This window comes from Podarcis bocagei (genome assembly GCF_964188305.1).
Source record: "Podarcis bocagei genome assembly, chromosome: 3".
Taxonomy (NCBI): domain Eukaryota; kingdom Metazoa; phylum Chordata; class Lepidosauria; order Squamata; family Lacertidae; genus Podarcis; species Podarcis bocagei.
In genome coordinates this window covers 45,469,071-45,487,981 of record NC_138127.1, presented here as the reverse complement: position 1 = coordinate 45,487,981, position 18,911 = coordinate 45,469,071, and the positions used below count along the sequence as shown (strand labels likewise).

The 18,911-nt window shown below is 46.3% G+C and overlaps 1 protein-coding gene across 1 annotated transcript in view; it reads right to left on the bottom strand.

Annotated features, from left to right (window-relative positions):
• Positions 1–18,911, bottom strand: part of ENPP1 (ectonucleotide pyrophosphatase/phosphodiesterase 1) — a 53,825-nt gene that overhangs the window by 20,489 nt on the left and 14,425 nt on the right. The window contains exons 3-7 of the mRNA XM_081187643.1: positions 11,919–12,035; positions 9,784–9,909; positions 8,036–8,096; positions 4,208–4,305; positions 1,455–1,534 (exon numbers count right to left, since the gene is read on the bottom strand). Coding sequence (XP_081043769.1) covers positions 1,455–1,534; positions 4,208–4,305; positions 8,036–8,096; positions 9,784–9,909; positions 11,919–12,035 — 482 coding nt within the window. The remainder of the gene's footprint in view (positions 1–1,454; positions 1,535–4,207; positions 4,306–8,035; positions 8,097–9,783; positions 9,910–11,918; positions 12,036–18,911) is intronic.

Below are 18,911 nucleotides of genomic sequence, written 5' to 3'. Positions count from 1 at the left end.
AGAGTTTGGGGTGATTGTAGGGCATACTCTCCATTCACACAGAACAACAAATTAGTAGGACACACCTCTTAACGAGTGTGGGAAGATTAACAAAGAGGCAGTGTTAATTTGAAAGGCAAGAGAGACAGAACAAGAAAGAGGGTAAAGAAAGGCTGGGATGGGAATGGTATTTCAATTAGCATCATGGACTCAAGGGGTGGGGAAAAGATATGAAAAGGGATGGACTGCTTTCATATTTTTAAGTCACTGAGTTTTTGGCAAACAAAAGGTTAAAATATACTTTTTAAAAACTAGCCAAAAGATATCACATTACACACATGTATAATGTTAGAAATGTAAGTGCTTCACCAGATTTTGTCTAAGGGCTCCTCCAGCAAACCTCTTTATTGGAGTGTTCATCCCGATTTGCTTGCATGAAGCTTAGGTGGTGATTAGCTTTGTCCAGTCCCGATTGAGCATTTGAGCTGCTTTATTTATGGGCAGTTATATGGAAATGAACATTCATCTGGCATTCCTCCTAATTTGGTTGGGAGGGGGTTAACACACCTTCCTGTTAATTGTTTATTCACCCCATCACTTTCCAAACCACAAAATCTGTGGTTGATTTTAAGTGGATTCATTGCACTAGAATTACAGAGTACTTTAATCCACTTTAATTGTGCAAATATAAAGCTCTGGTATGTGACTGAATCTCTTCCACAAAGTACTGACAGTCACAAGGCACCCTAAATGGTTATGAGTCTCTAAAGGGTAGTCAAAATGGTGATTCCAAGATGTTGTTAAGACTCCAATTCCCCGCTACCACGGCTCTCAACATACAGATGTTCAGGCTTGGGATTTATAGTCTTACTTAGGGGTAATTGCTAGTATCCAGGTGATAAAAAGATAACAAGGCTTAATTTGCTTTTTTCAGGACACTGATCTAATGTGTTACTTAAGAAATGGCATTGACTGAGGAATCTGAATTTGAGGGAAGCAGTTGCCAAGCACTTCCTGAGACTGTGAGAATGGCTAGTTACCAGCAAAAGGATAACGAGATTCATTAACTACCCCTTTTAGTCTGTGTCAGCTATCATGCACAAAGCAACATGAAAGCTCTGCCTTAGGCAAGCATCTAATTACTTCCTCCTCCGCCCCTGCCCACCTCTCTGAACTGGTGTTGCCTCTTTGGTATTAGCATCTAGGCATTTCACAGGTACACATTTGCATTATGCATTTTCTGCAGTTATCCTTCTGTTTCCCACAAGAATCCTTACACTATTAACAAGCAATGGAACTTGAGAGCCAAAATTCTCTTAAAACGTGCTGACTGCAATATTGTACAATTTTGCGTACTCTCTTACTAATGAACTGAAAATGAAATAGTATAGAATGAAATCCACTTTCTTCCTCCTAGGGTGTGTGGGCGGGTGTGTGGGTGTGTGTGGTGTGTAGGAATCCCAAGATGCTCTTACCGTGACAATGCTGTAATGATTGGGAAATGTTTTTGATGGATACACTGGTCTCATGCCATGAGCGTATGTTCCACATTTTCCTTTTGTAGGAAGCAAAATAAAATTAGAATTGTCTAACAATGCCACATTGACAGATAATATATTTTTTCATACAAATACTTTACAAAGTGGTATAAGAATATGACAAAATTGTCAATTGCACCAAAGGTCATTTTCCCAGCTGCATTTACAGATTGGTAGCTGGTTGGAGCACAACTGACTTGCAGTGACAGCGAGTGGCAACTATATTCACATAAACTGTCTGGGGAGCCATGGGGAGTTCCTCCCAGACAACCACAACCGTATAGCAATTTGTTGCTGTATAGCAAATCGCTACCACATAGCAATATGAATGCGTCAACTGACTCTCATAAACATAAAGAGAGTAAACATAGGAACTTTTGATGCTAACAGTTTTCCACTTTAGAGTCCTGCCTCTTGTGGTTTTCAGTTTATGACCACCCTACATTGCTGGATCAATAAACTAAATCTTTAGAAATCTACAGAGACAGTCTTTGGTTTCTAGTGCTAACTTAAAAAGAAAACAAATAATCTCCAGAACTTATACTTCCATAAACAAATCTAAAGAATGCCCTTCTCATCTCAATTCTTAAAGTAACATGCCATTCATTACCACTCTGAAATGGGTAATGGTGGTCAAATGAAAGATACCTTGACAGGAGTCCTTCTGGGCTTTTATTAGGCCCCATGACCTTATTCCTTCACTCCTCATCCTCTTTTCACACTATGGGCTTATCAGGTTAAGAAGCAGTAGTGGAGCAGAGCAGAGTGATGGCACTTGCCTGACCTTCCAGCAGAGGAATCAATGCCACCAGCTCCTGCTGGCGTGTTTGCACTGTGCTGGCCTCACCACAGCCTTGTACCTCCCATTCTCCCTTCAGGTAAGCACTGCTACCCTACCACCCACTACTATTAAGCAGGATGAGGAAGCACTAGGTAAGACCTGAAAGAAGTCCAGCTGACCCTCCTAGGCAAATCCACAAGGTCATTCCTTACTGTATATTCAAATAAATGAGATTTTCAGAAACTAGAGATGCAAACATTTTGCTTCTTTAATTCAACTCACGGAAAATATTTGGTAATCATCTCAAAATTAAAGTATCCAACATCCCCTCTGTCTCAGGATGATAGGAAGCTACAGGCTCAAAGGTTCAGAACAGGGTGGCCAACACGGTGTTATTGGACTCCCAACTCCCATCAGCCTTAGGCAGCATAGTCCATGGTTAGGGATGACAGGAGTCTGGAGGGCACCACACTGACTACTTTTGCTTTAGAGTTTTTAGACCAATGCTACGTCATGTCACCTTCCAAATGAACTTAGCCTGTGTTTATGTGACAGCTGTAGCTAATAAACATAGCAAAAGAAAGTTGTTCTAGAAACTGGTTTGTGTGCATGTGTTTGTACCTGTTCCCTGTTCTGATTAGCAAGCTAATTCAACATAAATGCTTACATTATTGTAAAATTAGAAATACTGTGCTGTTGCCAAAACATGTCCACTAAGCACTTGTCTCTCACTCTCTTTACAACTTTTTAGATATCTAAACATTTAAACAAAGAACTGCCACGGAATTACTATGTTGCTAAGTTACAGGCTAATTCTGCCCCCTGAATTTTTATATAGTCAATCAATGCTCCATTGTTTTCTCAGTATGCTGCATACCACAGCATAGACTTTGCTCTTGCAGTGCTCCACACCAGTATGCATAATGGATTTGATCTAGAGATATGCAAGCACAAGTATAATGATGTGATGGAGCTTTCACGCACAATGGGGCTTTCCATCTCCCCACTGCAACTCTCTATAACACACACACCGCAAAACAAAAAAACCCACTGCTCCTGATGAGATAGGACACAGGCACTAAAGCAGGGTGGACAGATAGAGGGGAACAGGAAGAGAAGTCAACAGGAAGAATTTAGGTGAGCAAAACTGCCTTCTGTTTACATACAGGACTTTCTGGACTAAAATCATAGGCTTTACCTATAACAGCTTTAAAACAAGCTTGTTTGGTTCACTTCAATATGGCAGAATATGACCCGCTGGAGGTCAGGGATGGCAGTGGTTTCCACCAATTCGTCTTCCCCTCTTGCTACCTCCTTTGTATTCTGGAGATTCCCAGCCACCTTCTGGAGCAGATTTACAGGAGGTACAGGGGGCTATAGGGAAAAGCAGGGGTTGTCTTGTCTCTCCCCCCCCAACTCTCCCAGTTTGAAATTCAAATAAATAAACCATGTGTTGGGCATATGTTGTGTGAGTTGCTGCTTTGTTGTTGTTTTTTTAAAAAAATCAAGTCAACTGAAATTCTTGCTGACTATATTCTATTTTTAACATTCTTCTGCCCTCATCCCCAATACTAACTCCTTAAGAGTCCAAGAGTCTTGTCTCGCCAAATTTTTCCATGTTTTGAACTGTGGTCACTTTCAAAATGATCGCTGTCCAGCCACAGTAACGGTTGTCTAATCATGCCTGCCCTTCATAGAACCCAGGCTTGGCTTCATCAAAGTCTCTCTTGTCTTTTGACTCATCAGCCGCTATAAAACTGCCACCTTCATTTGGGTCAAAATGAGTTTACGGGAAGTGTGAGAAGCTCATGAGGGCAGACAACATGTTCAAGGGGAAAGTACTGTTTAGATTTATTATTACATTCTTAATAGATCAACATGCTGTGGCTCAGACAGAGAAGCTACTCACGTAATTTGTTAATAACAGGAAGAAGTCTACCCCATGTGTGCAAATACTCAGCTCTGAATCCATCCAAGGAAAACAACAACAGTGGAGGTTTTGAAAACCTGAGCAATTAGAAATGAGACAGTTAAAGGCAAGAATTTATTAGCTGTTCACTCTTTCTCCAAGTACTCTTTACGCCCCTTTGGGTGCTCTCCCCCATGTGCTCATAAAGAAGAGAGTGGGACCACACCCAATGACCCCACACATGCCATCAAGTCACTGCTGTCTACAGATTGAAGGGAAAGTCTGAAGAGGGGAGCCACTCTATATGTGTATGCTTCCCTGTGATCCAGGATCCTTTGAAAGGCCAGCAGAGACACAAACGTGAGGGCAGGAGCCAGCAGCCCTCAGTCACCTGCTCCACAATTTGTTTGACACCTGAATAGGGTTAACAGGCACCAATCTCACCAATTCTGATTTTTAAAAGCCACACATTTAGATAAATTCAAGCTATACTTCCAAACCCTTTTGCATTGTGTGAAAAGACTGAACATCTAGACCACGGGTAGGTAAACTAAGGCTTGGGGGCCGGATCCAGCCCAATTGCCTTCTAAATCCAGCCTAAGTCCAGGAATCAGCATGTTTTTACATGAGTAGATTGTGTCCTTTTATTTAAAATGCATTTCTGGGTTATTTGTGGAACATAGGAATTCATTTTTGTTTTGTTTTTCAAAATATAGTCCAGCCCCCCCCCCCCAAGGTCTGAGGGATAGTGGACCGGGGCCCCTACTGAAAAAGTTTGCTGACCCCTTATCTAGACAAAAGAGCGCTGAATACGTAGCAAGGAGCATAATGACATATGCTACAAAAAATGTTGCCGGGAGCCTAGCCAAAGGCAACTCTAGTGCAATAAATATGCTGGAAAGTTCATTTATCTCCTTGGTAACTACAATGAGTCCTTTCCATTTATTTGCTTCATAAAGTTAGTTTCCACATTTTAGAAAGAATGGTACCCACAAGGCACAGAAGTCAAATAAATATAGAACAATAACATATTGTTAATTATAATTTAATAAATATATCCAAATATCATATAATGCAGTGGAAATAATATGTAAAAGCATATAATTTAAACTAGGGTTATCATTATAAGTAATAAATATTGCAAGTACTAACTAGTAAAAAAAATACATTCATACAGAAATCAGTCCCTGTAAAACCTTAATATTACAATACAATCACATTTATGGAGGGACAGCGAGGAGTGGTGATGGGGAATGGCATTCCTAAAGGGTTGTCATTAAAGAAAATGGTAATCACTTGATGTTTATATAAGAGATGCTGTAATGAGCTCAGACTGGAGCCTGAAAGATTTAGGAAAAATGTCTGGGAAACCTGCGGAACTGGTTGGGCACTGGTTAAGCAAATTAATTAAAAGAATCTCGATCACTGGGTATCTGTAAGAACAGGATGCAAAAATAAGAGATTGCATTAGTTTTGATGGACTTGACACATTTAGCTAAAATAGTTGGGTGATCTTTTAAGTTTACCTAGGTATTCACTCTATACCAAAGTTCCCTCTATTGGAGAGGAGCATTTAATAAGATAGAGATGCTTCAGGCAGGTTTTCTGCTGCTAGCAGTGGATTTGGCTTGATGACCCACCTCTCTAAGTCAAATGTAGTGATGAAATGTACCAACGTTTTCTGAAGAAAGTGTGAAAGGAGTTCTGTACTTTTCTTATGAGCGGATGTATCATCTGAGCTTCACCAAATCTGTTCTAAAGCTGTCATCTCAAAAAAATGGGCACAAAACACAAACAAAGGCTGAGAGAATATCCTTGGGATTGGGGTTAAGTACCCAGAATTCTCATATTTCTATAAGAATGTTGTGCATTTACTTTTCAGCAGGCAGCTGATTGTCTTCTGTTTAGTTTTTAGCCATCATTCCTTTTCTCTTTTGCAAGTTGGATAGCACCTCCACACACATGCTCTTTGTTCCATACTAGAGTTTATTTTATAGTCAATGAAACATTTAAATAGCAGCAGATTTTATCATGGTAAGGCTGCTCTCTGAAGCACATTTGGTGGGAAGTAAGATTCATCAATGGCTACTAGCCATGATGTCTATGGTGCCAGAAGTGGAGTGTCTTGAATACTAGCTGCTGGGAATCACAAATGGGGAGGGAGGACTGGGTGTATGTCCTGCTTATGGACAACCCAAAGACACCTGGTTGGCCACTGGGAGAAAAGGAGGCTGGACAAGATGGTCCTTTGTTCTGATCAGCAAGGTTCTTTTAATGTGCCACTGAAATTAGTAGGACTTCTGAGGAAAATGGCTAAGTGTTAGTTTACTCTCTCTCTATATATATATAAAATCTTTTTTAGTTATATTCCTCAGGCAGCATAAGAGCTTCAAATCAATGCTTAGTGCCAATTTTTTAAATGAATGAAATGTCTAGCCAATTTAAAATAACAGGTTGGGAAGTAACTTGTTTCTTTTTGCAAATTGTCTTCTGGTTTGGCATTGGCAAGAAAAACCTCAGGTTAAATATAGTACGCTACTCATCCAAACTGTTTCCCTTTGGTCATATGTCAATCAGTTTGCCTCATATAAGTGACTGTTATGTCCAAGAAGATTGATAGCTTTGCCTTGTTTACAATGTTCACAAACATTGAGAATGCATCCAGACAAAACACCAGGATTCTCCATTCCAGAAAAAGAGGCAAAGCAAAACTCCAGTCAAGTCTTATCAAATTGCACTACCTTGCTCCACAAGATGACAATGATTTTTCCAACACTGAGTGGACTTGGGTTAGCTGCTGTCACTGGGAACATGCATGCACCTGCCACCAGACTTGTAAATAGGAGATGCACTCCAGGAAATACATTTGATGGCTGAAAAACACTAGCCTTGGCAACTTTGAAAATTAGCAGCTGTGAGGATATGTGATTGCTTTTAAATGTTCTTAGATATTCTAAATATTTTTAAATATTTTTAGATATTTTAAAAAATGTTTTGAAATATTTCATTTGGTCTTTAAATTGTTTTAAATTTATTTTGTTTTGCTTTAAATTGTATTGTTATGACTTTTTATGTTTGCCACCCTGGGCTCATTTGGGATGAAGAGTGGGATGGGAATTCATTGAATATTTATTTTAACTGGCTATAGCATTTAAACTGGCCCACATCATATGCCTAGAAGGGCAAAACACCTCCAAATGTGATACTGTTTCCTTCTCGGCTGCTCTTTTGATTCTCAGTAGGTAAGATCCAGTCCAAGTTATATATATTCAGGCAACAATCCTATATGCACTTACTTGGGCATAAGTCCCCTTGAACAAAGTGAGACTTGCCCCACTAGAATTCCAACTGGAATCCATGGGATTAATGTGCTTAACTTTAGCTGGGTCTCTCCCACTAACATTTGTGTTGATGCTTGTGGGAGCAATGACTAATTCTAGTTGGAGCACCAAAAGTCTGAATACAACCAGTCTGGGCCAAGCCTTATGATGAACAGCTCAATCCTTATAATCTCATTAAAAACCTTTGGAAAACTGGGAAAGGATCAGTCTGGAAGAATGGTTTAAAGCATAGGTGGCAGTTCATTAATGGCTGTTCAGATGTCCAACTCCCATCAGCCTCAGTGAACATGAATCTGGACCAGGAAATGAACAGGGAGCCAATGCCAAGGCTAATATATATGAAGAGAGAAACTTATGTCAGGAAGGATGGCAGGGATGAAAGAATGTGACACCTTCAGATGTTGCTGCACAACTGCTACAGAAAGATTTACAGTGCCACAACACCCTCTCTTTTTTAGAAAGATGCAAAAGATATACAGATTCTTACCCTTCTGGGCACTGGGGTTCATTTAAGTCCTCACATTTTTCTTCAAGCCAGCTTGTCCTTCCTTATTTTCAAAAAGAAGGATATCAGTATATTATTCAATTGTTAGTAGCATTCTATTACGTGAAAGGGGAAAACTGAGTTGATATGCAAGTATGGGAAGTTAAAAGCAATGCATTTCCTGACATTGAAACCCATCAACATGGTCATTTAATGCATTCTTTTAAAAAAAAGAAGTAGGAGTACAACTTCTAGGAATTCATTCTAAGATATAGGTTGGGAGCCAAAGAACTGAGGGATTGGGTCTTCTGTTTCTTGAAGAAGCTGCCAGTTGCAGATGGTATGTTGCCCTCCCCCAACTCAGCTACCCTCTGGTCCATCACATTGCTGCTGCTTATCTGGAGGTTGACAGAAAGGGCCAAGCAACAGGGAGCTTGGCATGGCATAAATGCACCAGCAGGAATGTCAGATTGGTTCTGCAGGTATGTTTGTACTGCACTGACCTCACCACTATCTTCCACTCTATCTCCTAGTAAGTAGCAGAGATGTGCTCAACTGGAGGTCAGGAGAAGTGGTGGTGTCCCATCTGCTACTGAAGCTGTCCCCATACCCCATAAAAAGTGCCCCCCCAAAGGAGTTTAAAGCAATTTAAGATATATAATGGGATCCGCAGTTCTTTTTTTAAAAAAAGTTTTATAGCAAAAATAATAATCGTGTGGGAGTGTGCACCTAAGCTACATCTTGTATCTCAACCCTAAATACTTATAATAGCAGCAATTAAGAAAAGGTCATTTTGAATATTGACAGCATTTCTTTTTAACCCCCCTCCCCTGAGATAATAAACTGTAATCTTCAAAGTGCTTATTCCAACATACCTGGCATATTATTATTATTATTATTATTATTATTATTATTATTTGCAGCTATAAGAGCAGTCTTGGGACTGCTGCACCTTCAAACTCTGCTGCTCAAGCTATTTTTCTCTTAGCCCAATGCAGCTACTGCTGGTGAGTCAGACCATGAAAAGTGGCTGAAACAATGAAACACATGACAGAAGGGTAGGGATGATGGAAAGTTCATCTGCCGCCACCCATGCTCCCCATTTGAGGCGAAAATCAAATGCTTCATCAAAAGTCCCTGTTCTATATGTGAATGGCGGAGACCTGTGAGTGACAAAATTATTTGGTTGGCCCCATTACATCTAGTCTGGTCCTGGTGGGGAGGAGGGAGTCAAGATTAAAAGGATTCTTCAGCTACACTTAATTGGTGAGATTGTGATTCTTGAGTGGCAGCCTCCAATGCCAAATAGCAAACCCATTTTTGAAGGAGAGAAGACAAAACCCAACAGAATGTGCCCAAATCCTTTGGGCAATTCCTAAGATTGCCAGAATGCTGTTGTGGAGTCTGTGGCAGCCCTAGATCAGGAAGAACCAGAATAGACTCCAGATGGAGCCTGCCTGAATCTCCTGAATATTGGGCATAATCTGCCACACTTACTTATTGTTTTTCAAGCACAGGCTACCTGACATAAGAGTTGTTGTTGTTTCCCCCCATAAAGTGTCTACGTGCTTGACAACTGCAAGTATGGCAACAGTAGCTCTTTGGATCTCAGCCAAGGATAGGTTTCCTTAGATTTTTCAAATCAAAGCAGCTATCAGTACTTTGACCAAGTAGAGCAAATAACCCAGTCCAATACTTCCTCCTTTCACAGCTTTTAACCAGTCAGCGATAAAACAAACATAATATTTTACCTTCACACACTGAGTAATAATTGACACAGCAGTTGTTATTTTTCACACAGTCTTCTGAACAGGAGCAGAGGTACTCTGGCCGGTTCTTCTCCCCACACCGAAATTTGGTACAGTTCCATATATGAGCTGCAAATGCATGGAACCCACCCCACTTTTAGTTAATTATGGCTGAACTGGGTATTGCGTAGAAGGATATCTGAATGCAATTATATGGGTACAAATCAAAGGAGGCATCATTTCTTTACTGGCACTTTTGTAGATGTCGCCTTTATAAAAGCTAGTCATTTTAATATCTTCTCCATATGTCTAACTCCAGGTTTGGGGGTTGTTGGCAAGGTGCCCCCTATGGAAATCTCCATGTCTATGACCCCCCCCCCCAATCCCTAGCAGCCTTAACTAGCAGATGGGGGCCTGGGTACAAAGTAGTAGAAGTCACCACCTCTGCTACCATTGGTGGGCAACCAACACCAAAAGAAGAGTGCCACCTTCTATGGTATTCTGAATCCTGCAGCCTGTCTAATTTGTTTTCATTTGACTTCCAGCCCTCCACTGACTATCAGGAAAGAAAGAAAACAATATGGGGCTGCAGAACCCAGAGTAGTACAAGGCAACCATGCTTTTCTTCCATTGCCAGCACAGGCAGCTCACAGTAGCACAGACAGCAGCTCCTCCCCACTCATCATCTTCTCCACTCCTTGCCCAGAAGATGCTTCCTCTTTGCCTATCCACCTTGCAGCTTAGAAGAGCCACTGCCTGCATTCCTCTGGGGAAGATGGGGATGGCAGAACTATCAGCAGGAAGCAACTGTGCAGTACAACAACTCATGTTACTTTGAGCAGGCAGGCAGCTACAGTGGAAGCAGTCAACAGAGAAGCACCACTCTTTGCACTACTCTGGGCTCCCCGGAGCCTTACTTCTTTTACTTGTTCCCAGCACTCAATGGAGCACCAAGAAGGAGAAAAACAAAGAGTCCCAGAATGGTGCAGCTGACTCCTGCAGAGGAGTGCCAGGGGCTGCTATTTTAGTTCTCCACAGTGCCCCTGACATTGCATCACTGTAATTCCTGGATTAGCAGAGTGATGCTTCAAAAAAAAAACAAAGAAAGAAACAAAGAGGAGCTCTGGAACAGGAGAATCATTGTGGCTTTGGCGTTTCCTATGCCAGGCCTGATATCCATACAATTCTAAATTCCTGAAACATGACAGAAAAAAAGTGTTAAACTGCCTTTATGGTTTAGCTCCCTTTCAAGTCAGGATACAACTTCCTATTCATGCTGAGAACAAAACCACTACACCTTGCTGATCTTGCATCAGTCTGAATTATCAGTAAAAAATAATAATAATAATTAAATTTGGATTAGTTTTCATGAATCCTCACCGACTTTCACACAATTTCTGGAAACATCAGATGAGCTGGCAGTGGTGAGGCATGATTTGAAGGGAGAAAGCAGAAGCCAGATGCTTGCCTGAAACCTGTTCAGCCATTTCAAAAATGCCCCAGCCATTTCAAAAACATATATGGGAACCACAGGTGGTGAGAAATACCTCAGAGGAGAGGACTTAAGGGGGAAAGTAATAGGTAGGAGAGAGAACTCAGCACACCTTTCTTCCCCATCTACCACTCCTACCCAGTGGCGTAGCGTGGGGGGTGCAGGGGGGGCCGGCCACACCGGGCGCAACATCTGGGGGTTAGGGTTAGGGGGCGCAAATCCACAGGTTAGGGGGCGCAAATTACTTGCCCCGGGTGCTGACAACCCACGCTATGCCACTGCTCCTACCTTCCAGTTCATTCCCTCTCCCACTAATCTTTAGATAGTCTGAGGGACCAGCAATATACAGGGACATCTGACCTGGTCCTTGTATGCAGTAATTGAGTTGTTTTGCCTGCAGAAGACTCTGTCATTTTCTAAAATGTCTAAGCACTTTCATGGAACAGCATCAATAACTGCTGCAGTCTTAGAAGCAGCATTTTGTTTAGGAAAAATGCAGAGTGTTTTGATCAGACTATGATGGTTTGAAATGGCAATGGGACAGCAGCTGTAACAGGACAGCAGCTGGTTCATGTCTCCCAGCTCACCCACATGCTAAGCTGCTTCAAGAACGGGAACAAATTTTATACAAAAAAGTGATGCTTACCCGGTTCTATACAGGCTTCTTGGAAATCTAAACAGCAGTTTCCAAGTTTAACACATTCTTTGTCGCAGCGGCAACTTCCAAATGTTCTCTCATAGCAACGGCCTTTGCAGGTTTTGACTGAAATGGTTCATATTTACTTGATGTTAGCAATTGAACATTGATACTACATTAATTAACATTTCATCATGGACCCAGGAGTAAATTTGCATGAAAAAATAGATCCCCTTCACTAATTCTTAGTCTAACGAAAAGTACTGTGGGAATTGTGCATGGATGGCGAGCAATCTGCGAAGAAATATATGAGGGGCAGACATGAGCCAACAGGCTTCCACTGCAATCAATAGAGACTGTGCACCAATACTGCTATTTCGATTAGCCCCATTAGTTTTTCTTCCTCATCAGAAAACTTAGCTCAATGGATCTGTGCAGAAGTAACAGAATATGCCATTTCCACCAGCGATAATGATAAAAGTAATCCATTTCATGCTAACCTTAGCCCTACCCACAACTGAAAGCAGAACTCAAATGATGTCCCTGGGCTCTGCACTGGCCTGGAAGTAGGAAAATTGTTAAATCTGCTCCTTCAATGTCTCCTTCATATGACACACATAAATATTTCTACCCATGCAATTCCTCAAATGGCTCATTTATCATACAATGCAAGTTTGGTATGTCTGCCTTTTCTGCAGTATGTTAAGTGTACCATTGGCAAAACAATGTGGAAGCCTTTGCATGAAACATAACCAACATGAGAACCACAGATATAAACACAATGGATTAGTCACTGTACATGGGCTCTGTGGAAAGGGACTTTATAGGATGGCAGTCTGACTTTCACTTGCCTTTGAGTGGAATTTAATGTCATGCAATTATGACTGTTCCATAAATGCAAGCATTTCTGCTTGCCCGATGGAATAGGCTCTCCTCCCCTACCTCTGTGTGGTCCTGGAGGTTCTTCCAACCCCCTGAGCCAATTTGGGGGCACAGAGCAAGGGGGGAAAACCTCATTGCTCTAGCAGGACTCATTGTACTCATTCCCACAAGTGCACCTATCTGATTGAATCCCTCATTTAATTAACTAAGATTTCCTTAACTGGGTGACAGGCCTAATAAAAACTTTATCATTTGCATTCATAATTTGTAGTATGACAAGATTGTTACAGAAATTTAATGACAAATTCATAAATGGGAAAATGGGCAGAACCAATAATGGATGCTGTGTACCTAATGAAGGCAAGGTGAACCTTTTATATCTAAAGAAACTCAGTGTCAGAGCTGCTCGAAGATCCTAGCTCACAGAGGATCACGCTAGCCAGCGATCATTAAGTAAAAGTCTTTATTGAGTTACAGTTTCCATTTTCAAGCTGCTGCGTGCAACTCTACGTCTAGTAGCTAGATCGGCGAAGCTCCGTCTGATTCTCCGCCCCTTGTGCACCAACTTAATATCCTAGCCCTGCTCCACCTTTTCCGCCTGACTGTTCTCCTCTGGGTCCCTCTGCCCCCCGGGGTTTCTTCCTTCCGGGATTCTTCTGACGCTGACCCGGACCCTCCTGCCTCCTTGCGCCGGGCTTTAGGACCTGGCTCCCTTTCCGGGCTGCTTACTGCGCCGCCTTCCTCTGCATTTGAACTTGGCGCGCGCGCCCAACCTTCCACTTTCCGCTTAACCGTTTCTTCGCTCCCCGATGGAGGTGTGGCCACTCCTGACTCATGCCCTCCCTCCTGTGGTGAGCTGCCAGCGCTTGCCCCCTGGCTCCCTTCCTCCTCCCTGCTCCCTAGCGGTGACGCTGGTCCCGATTTCCAACTGCTCTCCTCTGAGTCCCCTCTGGCTCTATCTTCCTGGGGTGCCCCCCTAAACTCCCCCCTTGCCCTGGCCACTGGTGCTCCTTTCTGTGAATCCTCTGATTCACTGGAAAGACTCGGAGATCTCGGGTCGTCGTCATCACTCATCTTTTCTTCTGCCTCCTCCCCTTCGCTCTCTGTTTCCTCCCTTGCCCTTGCCTCTGCTCCTAAACCCCTGACATCCATCCCCCCCTCGAAGCCCCCCATTCCCCCCTCCCCTCCTTCCGGTGCTGGAACTGGGTGCTGCTGTTGCAAAGGGACGAATGTCGGATATCGTTCGCTTCCCGTGGCGGGCCTCCATCTGAAGGCTCCCGGGTCTTCCTCCCTGCTCCCGTCGACGACGGTCACCTCCGCTTCCATCTCTGTGCCGCCGTGCTCGAAACCAGGGTCGTCCCCGAAAACGTCCATGTCCGTCTCTCCCTCACTTCCTCCTGGCGGCGTTGCTCGTCCTGGGCATTCCAGCCACTTTCTGCGGAACTGCTCCTCTGGTCGATCGTCCCACCAATACGAGGGTTCTGATGCAGATCCCGAGGGTGACCCCTCCGGGGAACGTATGTCTTGTGTCGGGTCCTCGTCCGAGTCGAACCCCCGGAAAGTGCTGGCCGAAAGCGTGGGCGTGAAAAGCCAGTCGTCGAAAAAGTCTGCTGGCATTGGTCTATGTGGGAAGAGGGCGTGAAACTCGTCTTTGAGTAGAGGTTCGTCCAAAGCGTAGCCCGGCACCCAGCTGTTCGCACTGGCCGGGGTGCCCTCCTTGGCGAGAAAGTATTCTACCCCCTCCTCCCCCCATCTGGAGTCCAAAATCTCCGTGACTTCGTTGATGCGCTCCTTCTGTGCCACTCCCGCGTGCCCTGTTCTGTCTCTGACCGGACTCGGCGCCGTTCCGGGTTCTTGGAACCTGTGCGGTGCCTTGGAGGGAGTGAGCACCGATCTGTGGAACACCGGATGCATTCTGGAACCCTCCGGAAGTGCCAGTCTGAAAGCTACCGGGTTGACCTGCTCTTCGACTTGGTAGGGCCCCAGTTGTTTATGCCCTAGTTTCTTCTTGGCCAACGACCTGGCCAGCACTGCGTGGGCTGCTAACCAGACCCAGTCTCCCACGTGGAGCTCTTCGCCAACCCTCCTGTGCTTGTCCGCTTGTACCTTGTATGCGTGTTTGGCCAGCTCCAGGTGGCGCCTCAGCTGATCGTGGACTTCCTGCAGCTCCGACGCGAACGCATCTGCTGTCTGCGGCTCCCCCTCCCCCATTCTTTCCAGTCCCGGGAAGGTTCTGGGGTGCCTCCCATTGTTGGCGAAGAACGGCGTGACCCCCGTGGACACGTGCTTCGTGTTGTTGTAGGCGAACTCGGCAAGCGGCAGGTAATCCACCCACGTCGCAGGCTGTTGATTTGCATAACATCTCAGGTACTGCTGCATGATGGCATTGACCCGCTCCGCTTGCCCGTTGGTCTGCGGGTGTCTCGCCGACGCCAGGTTGATCTTGACGTTCAGGAAGCCCATCAGCTTCTGCCAGAAATTCGAGATGAACTGCCGCCCCCGGTCGGACAGAATAGACCGTGGCAGACCGTGAACCTTGAACACGTGGTCTATGAACAGTTTGGCGGTTTGCTCCGCCGTGGCCACCTTCGCACACGGAATGAAATGTGCCATCTTGGAAAACAGGTCCACCACCACCAGCACTGCCGTCTTGCCTCTCGAGCTGGGCAGATCTGTGACAAAGTCCAGAGCCACCCTCTCCCAAGGTTCGACCGGAGTTTGCAGCGGTTCCAACAGTCCGGCCGGCGGTCTGTGCACTGGCTTGGCCCTCTGGCAGGTGTCGCACCTCGCCACATAGTCTGCGACCTCCCCTCTCATTCCAGGCCACCAGAAATCCCTGGCTACTAATTCCACCGTCTTCTCCTTGCCAAAGTGCCCGGCCGTGGGCGCGTCGTGCAGCTGCTGCAGCACCTTGGCGCGAAGGTCGTCTCCCGGCACGTAGATGGCCCCTTTACGGATGAGCAATCCATCTCGTAGCTGGAAACCGTCGGCCGCAGCCTTGCCCCTTTGCACCTCCGCCATCTTTGTTTGCGCGAAGGAGTCATCCTGCAACGCTCGTCGCACCGCCTCCAGGTCCACGGTGGCCGCGGCGCACGCCCACACTGTTGGTGCGAAGATGTGCATGGCGGCCGCTGGCGTTGCGTCCTCCAGATACTGTGGCTTACGGGAGAGGGCGTCCGCCATGATGTTAGTGTCCCCCGGGACATACTCTATGCGGAAGTCGAAGTTCGCAAAGAACTCAGCCCAACGTATCTGCCTCTGGTTTAGGAACTGTGCCGTGCGCCAGTGCTCCAGATTCTTGTGGTCCGTGCAAACCTGCACCGTGTGCTTGGCGCCGATCAGGAAGTGCCTCCACGCTTTGAACGCTGCATGAATGGCCAGCAACTCCCTGTCCCAGATGGTGTAGTTCTGCTCGGACTTGCTGAGCTTCCTGGAGTAAAACGCTCCCGGTCGCCACACCCCCTGCTGGTCCCTCTGCAGCAGGACCACCCCCACGGCTCTGTCCGAGGCGTCTGTCTCCACCCTCATCGGCCTGCTGGGGTTGACATGAAGCAGCTGCTCTTCCGACGCGAAGAGACGCTTGAGCGCCTGAAAGGACTGCTCCGCCTGCTCTGTCCAAACGAACTTCTTTTTCTTGGAGCTAAGCGTGTCTGTGATGGCCGCTGTCTGCATAGCGAAGCCTTTGATAAACTTGCGATAGAAGTTCGCGAAGCCGACAAACCGTTGGACCTCCTTCCGGTTGCGTGGACTCTTCCAATCCAACACCGCTCGAACCTTGGCGCTGTCCATGGCGAGCCCCTTGTCAGACAGCTTGTAGCCCAGAAAGTCCACCTCCGTCACGTCAAATTGGCATTTCTCCAGCTTGGCGTAGAGCCTATGTTGCTTTAGCCTGCTCAGCACTTCCTTGACGTGCCCGTCATGCTCCTGCTGCGATTCCGAAAAGATCAGGATGTCATCTAAGAAACAGACGCACGTCTTGTAGAGAAGTCCCGCCAACACGTGATGCATGAAAGCTTGAAAAACGTGGGAGCCATTTTGCAATCCAAAAGGCATAACTCTATATTCGTAGGTCCCCAGTGGCGTGAACATGGCCGTCTTCCACTCATCTCCTTCCCGCATGCGAATGAGGTTGTACGCCCCTCGCAGGTCCAACTTGGTGAACACTTTTCCCTTCCGCACCTTCGCTAGGAGGTCGTCGATTCGGGGCATGGGGAAGTCCGATGGCTTGGTCCCACTGTTCAAAATGCGATAGTCCACGACCAGTCTTTTTTGGGGCGTGTCTCGCTTTTTAACAAAGAATACAGGACTGCCCCCCGCTGCCTTGGACTCTCGGATGAAACCGCGCTCCAAATTATGATCTATGAACTCCTTGAGTTCTTGCAGTTCGTCCTCTGACATGGAATACAGTTTCCCTTTAGGCAGCGCCGCCCCCGGCAGCAGGTCAATTTTGCAGTCATATGGTCTGTGAGGGGGTAGTCTGTCCGCCTCCTTTTCGCAGAAAACTTCCAAAAATTCTGCGTACTTGTGGGGAATCGCTTGCAGCGTGCCTAGCAGCAGCTGTGACTCCTCTTCCTCTCCTTCCTGCCGGGGCACGATGCAGTGTTCAGCACAAAAGGAAGAGCCGAAGATCAGCTGCCTCTGGTACCAAGCCAGCGTTGGGCTGTGCTTGTCCAGCCAACTCATTCCCAATACAATGGGCGTATCCGATAGCTGAGTGACATTGAAGCTGATGACTTCTCTGTGATTCCCAAGTCGCATCACCATCGGTGGCGTCTGCTTCACCACTTGCCCCCCTAGCAGCTCCCTGCCATCCACCGTGACAACCTGCAGGGGCAGTGTGGCCGGCAGCAACTGTATAGCGTGTTTGTCGACAAAGTCCTGCCCTATAAAGTCCGCGTTGCTGCCCGAGTCCACGGTGATTGGCACGTCCATGGTGATGCCATTGGGCAGCTGGAGAGATGCGGTGAGCCTCACTACTGGTTTGGGCGGGAGGGGGTTCACGGGCCGCAAAATCTCTGGGGACTGCGTCACTAACACGTCTGGCTGGGCCCCAGTGCCTCTTCCTCCAGCCAGACTGCGTCGTTTCCCTGCTGTGGTCCACCTTGCTGCGTCGCTGCAGTCACCATTGCTGAGGCTGCAGTGAGCTTGTGGGGCCTCTGGGGACACTCTTTCGCCATGTGCCCTGGCTCCTCACAGACGTAACACTTCCTGTTCCCTCTAGGAGGCTTCGCTTTCACTGCTGCCGGTGCTAGGGCTCTGGTTGCTGACTGAGCCCTTGCACCTCCCACCTCCATAGGTTCCGCTCCTCCTCCTGGTGGAGGCGTGGATTGCACCCGCGCTGCGTCTCTGGGAAGGAAGGAGGGGCCCCTGGCTGGTTCGCGCCCTCCACGCCCTTCGTCCCTGCTCCACGGACGTTCTTCCAGCCGCACCCCCACTGCCAGTGCCCTCTGAACGACCTCCTGGGTGGTCCGGGGTCGCTCCCCCCTCGCGATCTCATCTTTAATCGAGCTGTGCAGCCCCTCCCAAAAGAGGTCTCTCACAGGGGCCGAATCTCTGTCCCATTCCAGGGCACTGACCAAAGCGAAAAAGCGGGCATGATATTGCCTTACGCTGGCCCTCCCTTGCCTTAGTCCATGCACCTCCTTCCGGGCAAGATCCACGTCAATGCTTGATAAAAAACACCCATCCATCGCTTTAATAAAGGCATCCGCATCTTGGAGCGCCGGATCCTTATCTCTCCATAGATTGCGCAGCCATGCTTTAGCATCCCCATGCAAATGGGACATGATGAATCCCACCTTCTCTTGCTCATCTCTAAAGTCTTTATTCAGCAGTTGCAGTGCGCACAGTACATCTGCTCTAAAGTTGGGATACTGTTGCAGGTTCCCATCGAAGTGAGAGACCAGACCGCCTGTACGTCTCGCCAACCCAATTCCCTCCTGTCTGGGTGTCTGCTTTGTAAGCACGTCTAACCTGACTTGGAGATCCCTGCAGGCGGCAGCTGCCTCCTCCTCTCTCTTCCGGGATGCGAGAGCCTCTGCATTCAGTTGTGACACTGCTTTTCTGAGTTCCTCTATCTGCTGCTCAGCCGTCATGTCGGCTGCCGTTCGTGAGCTCGCT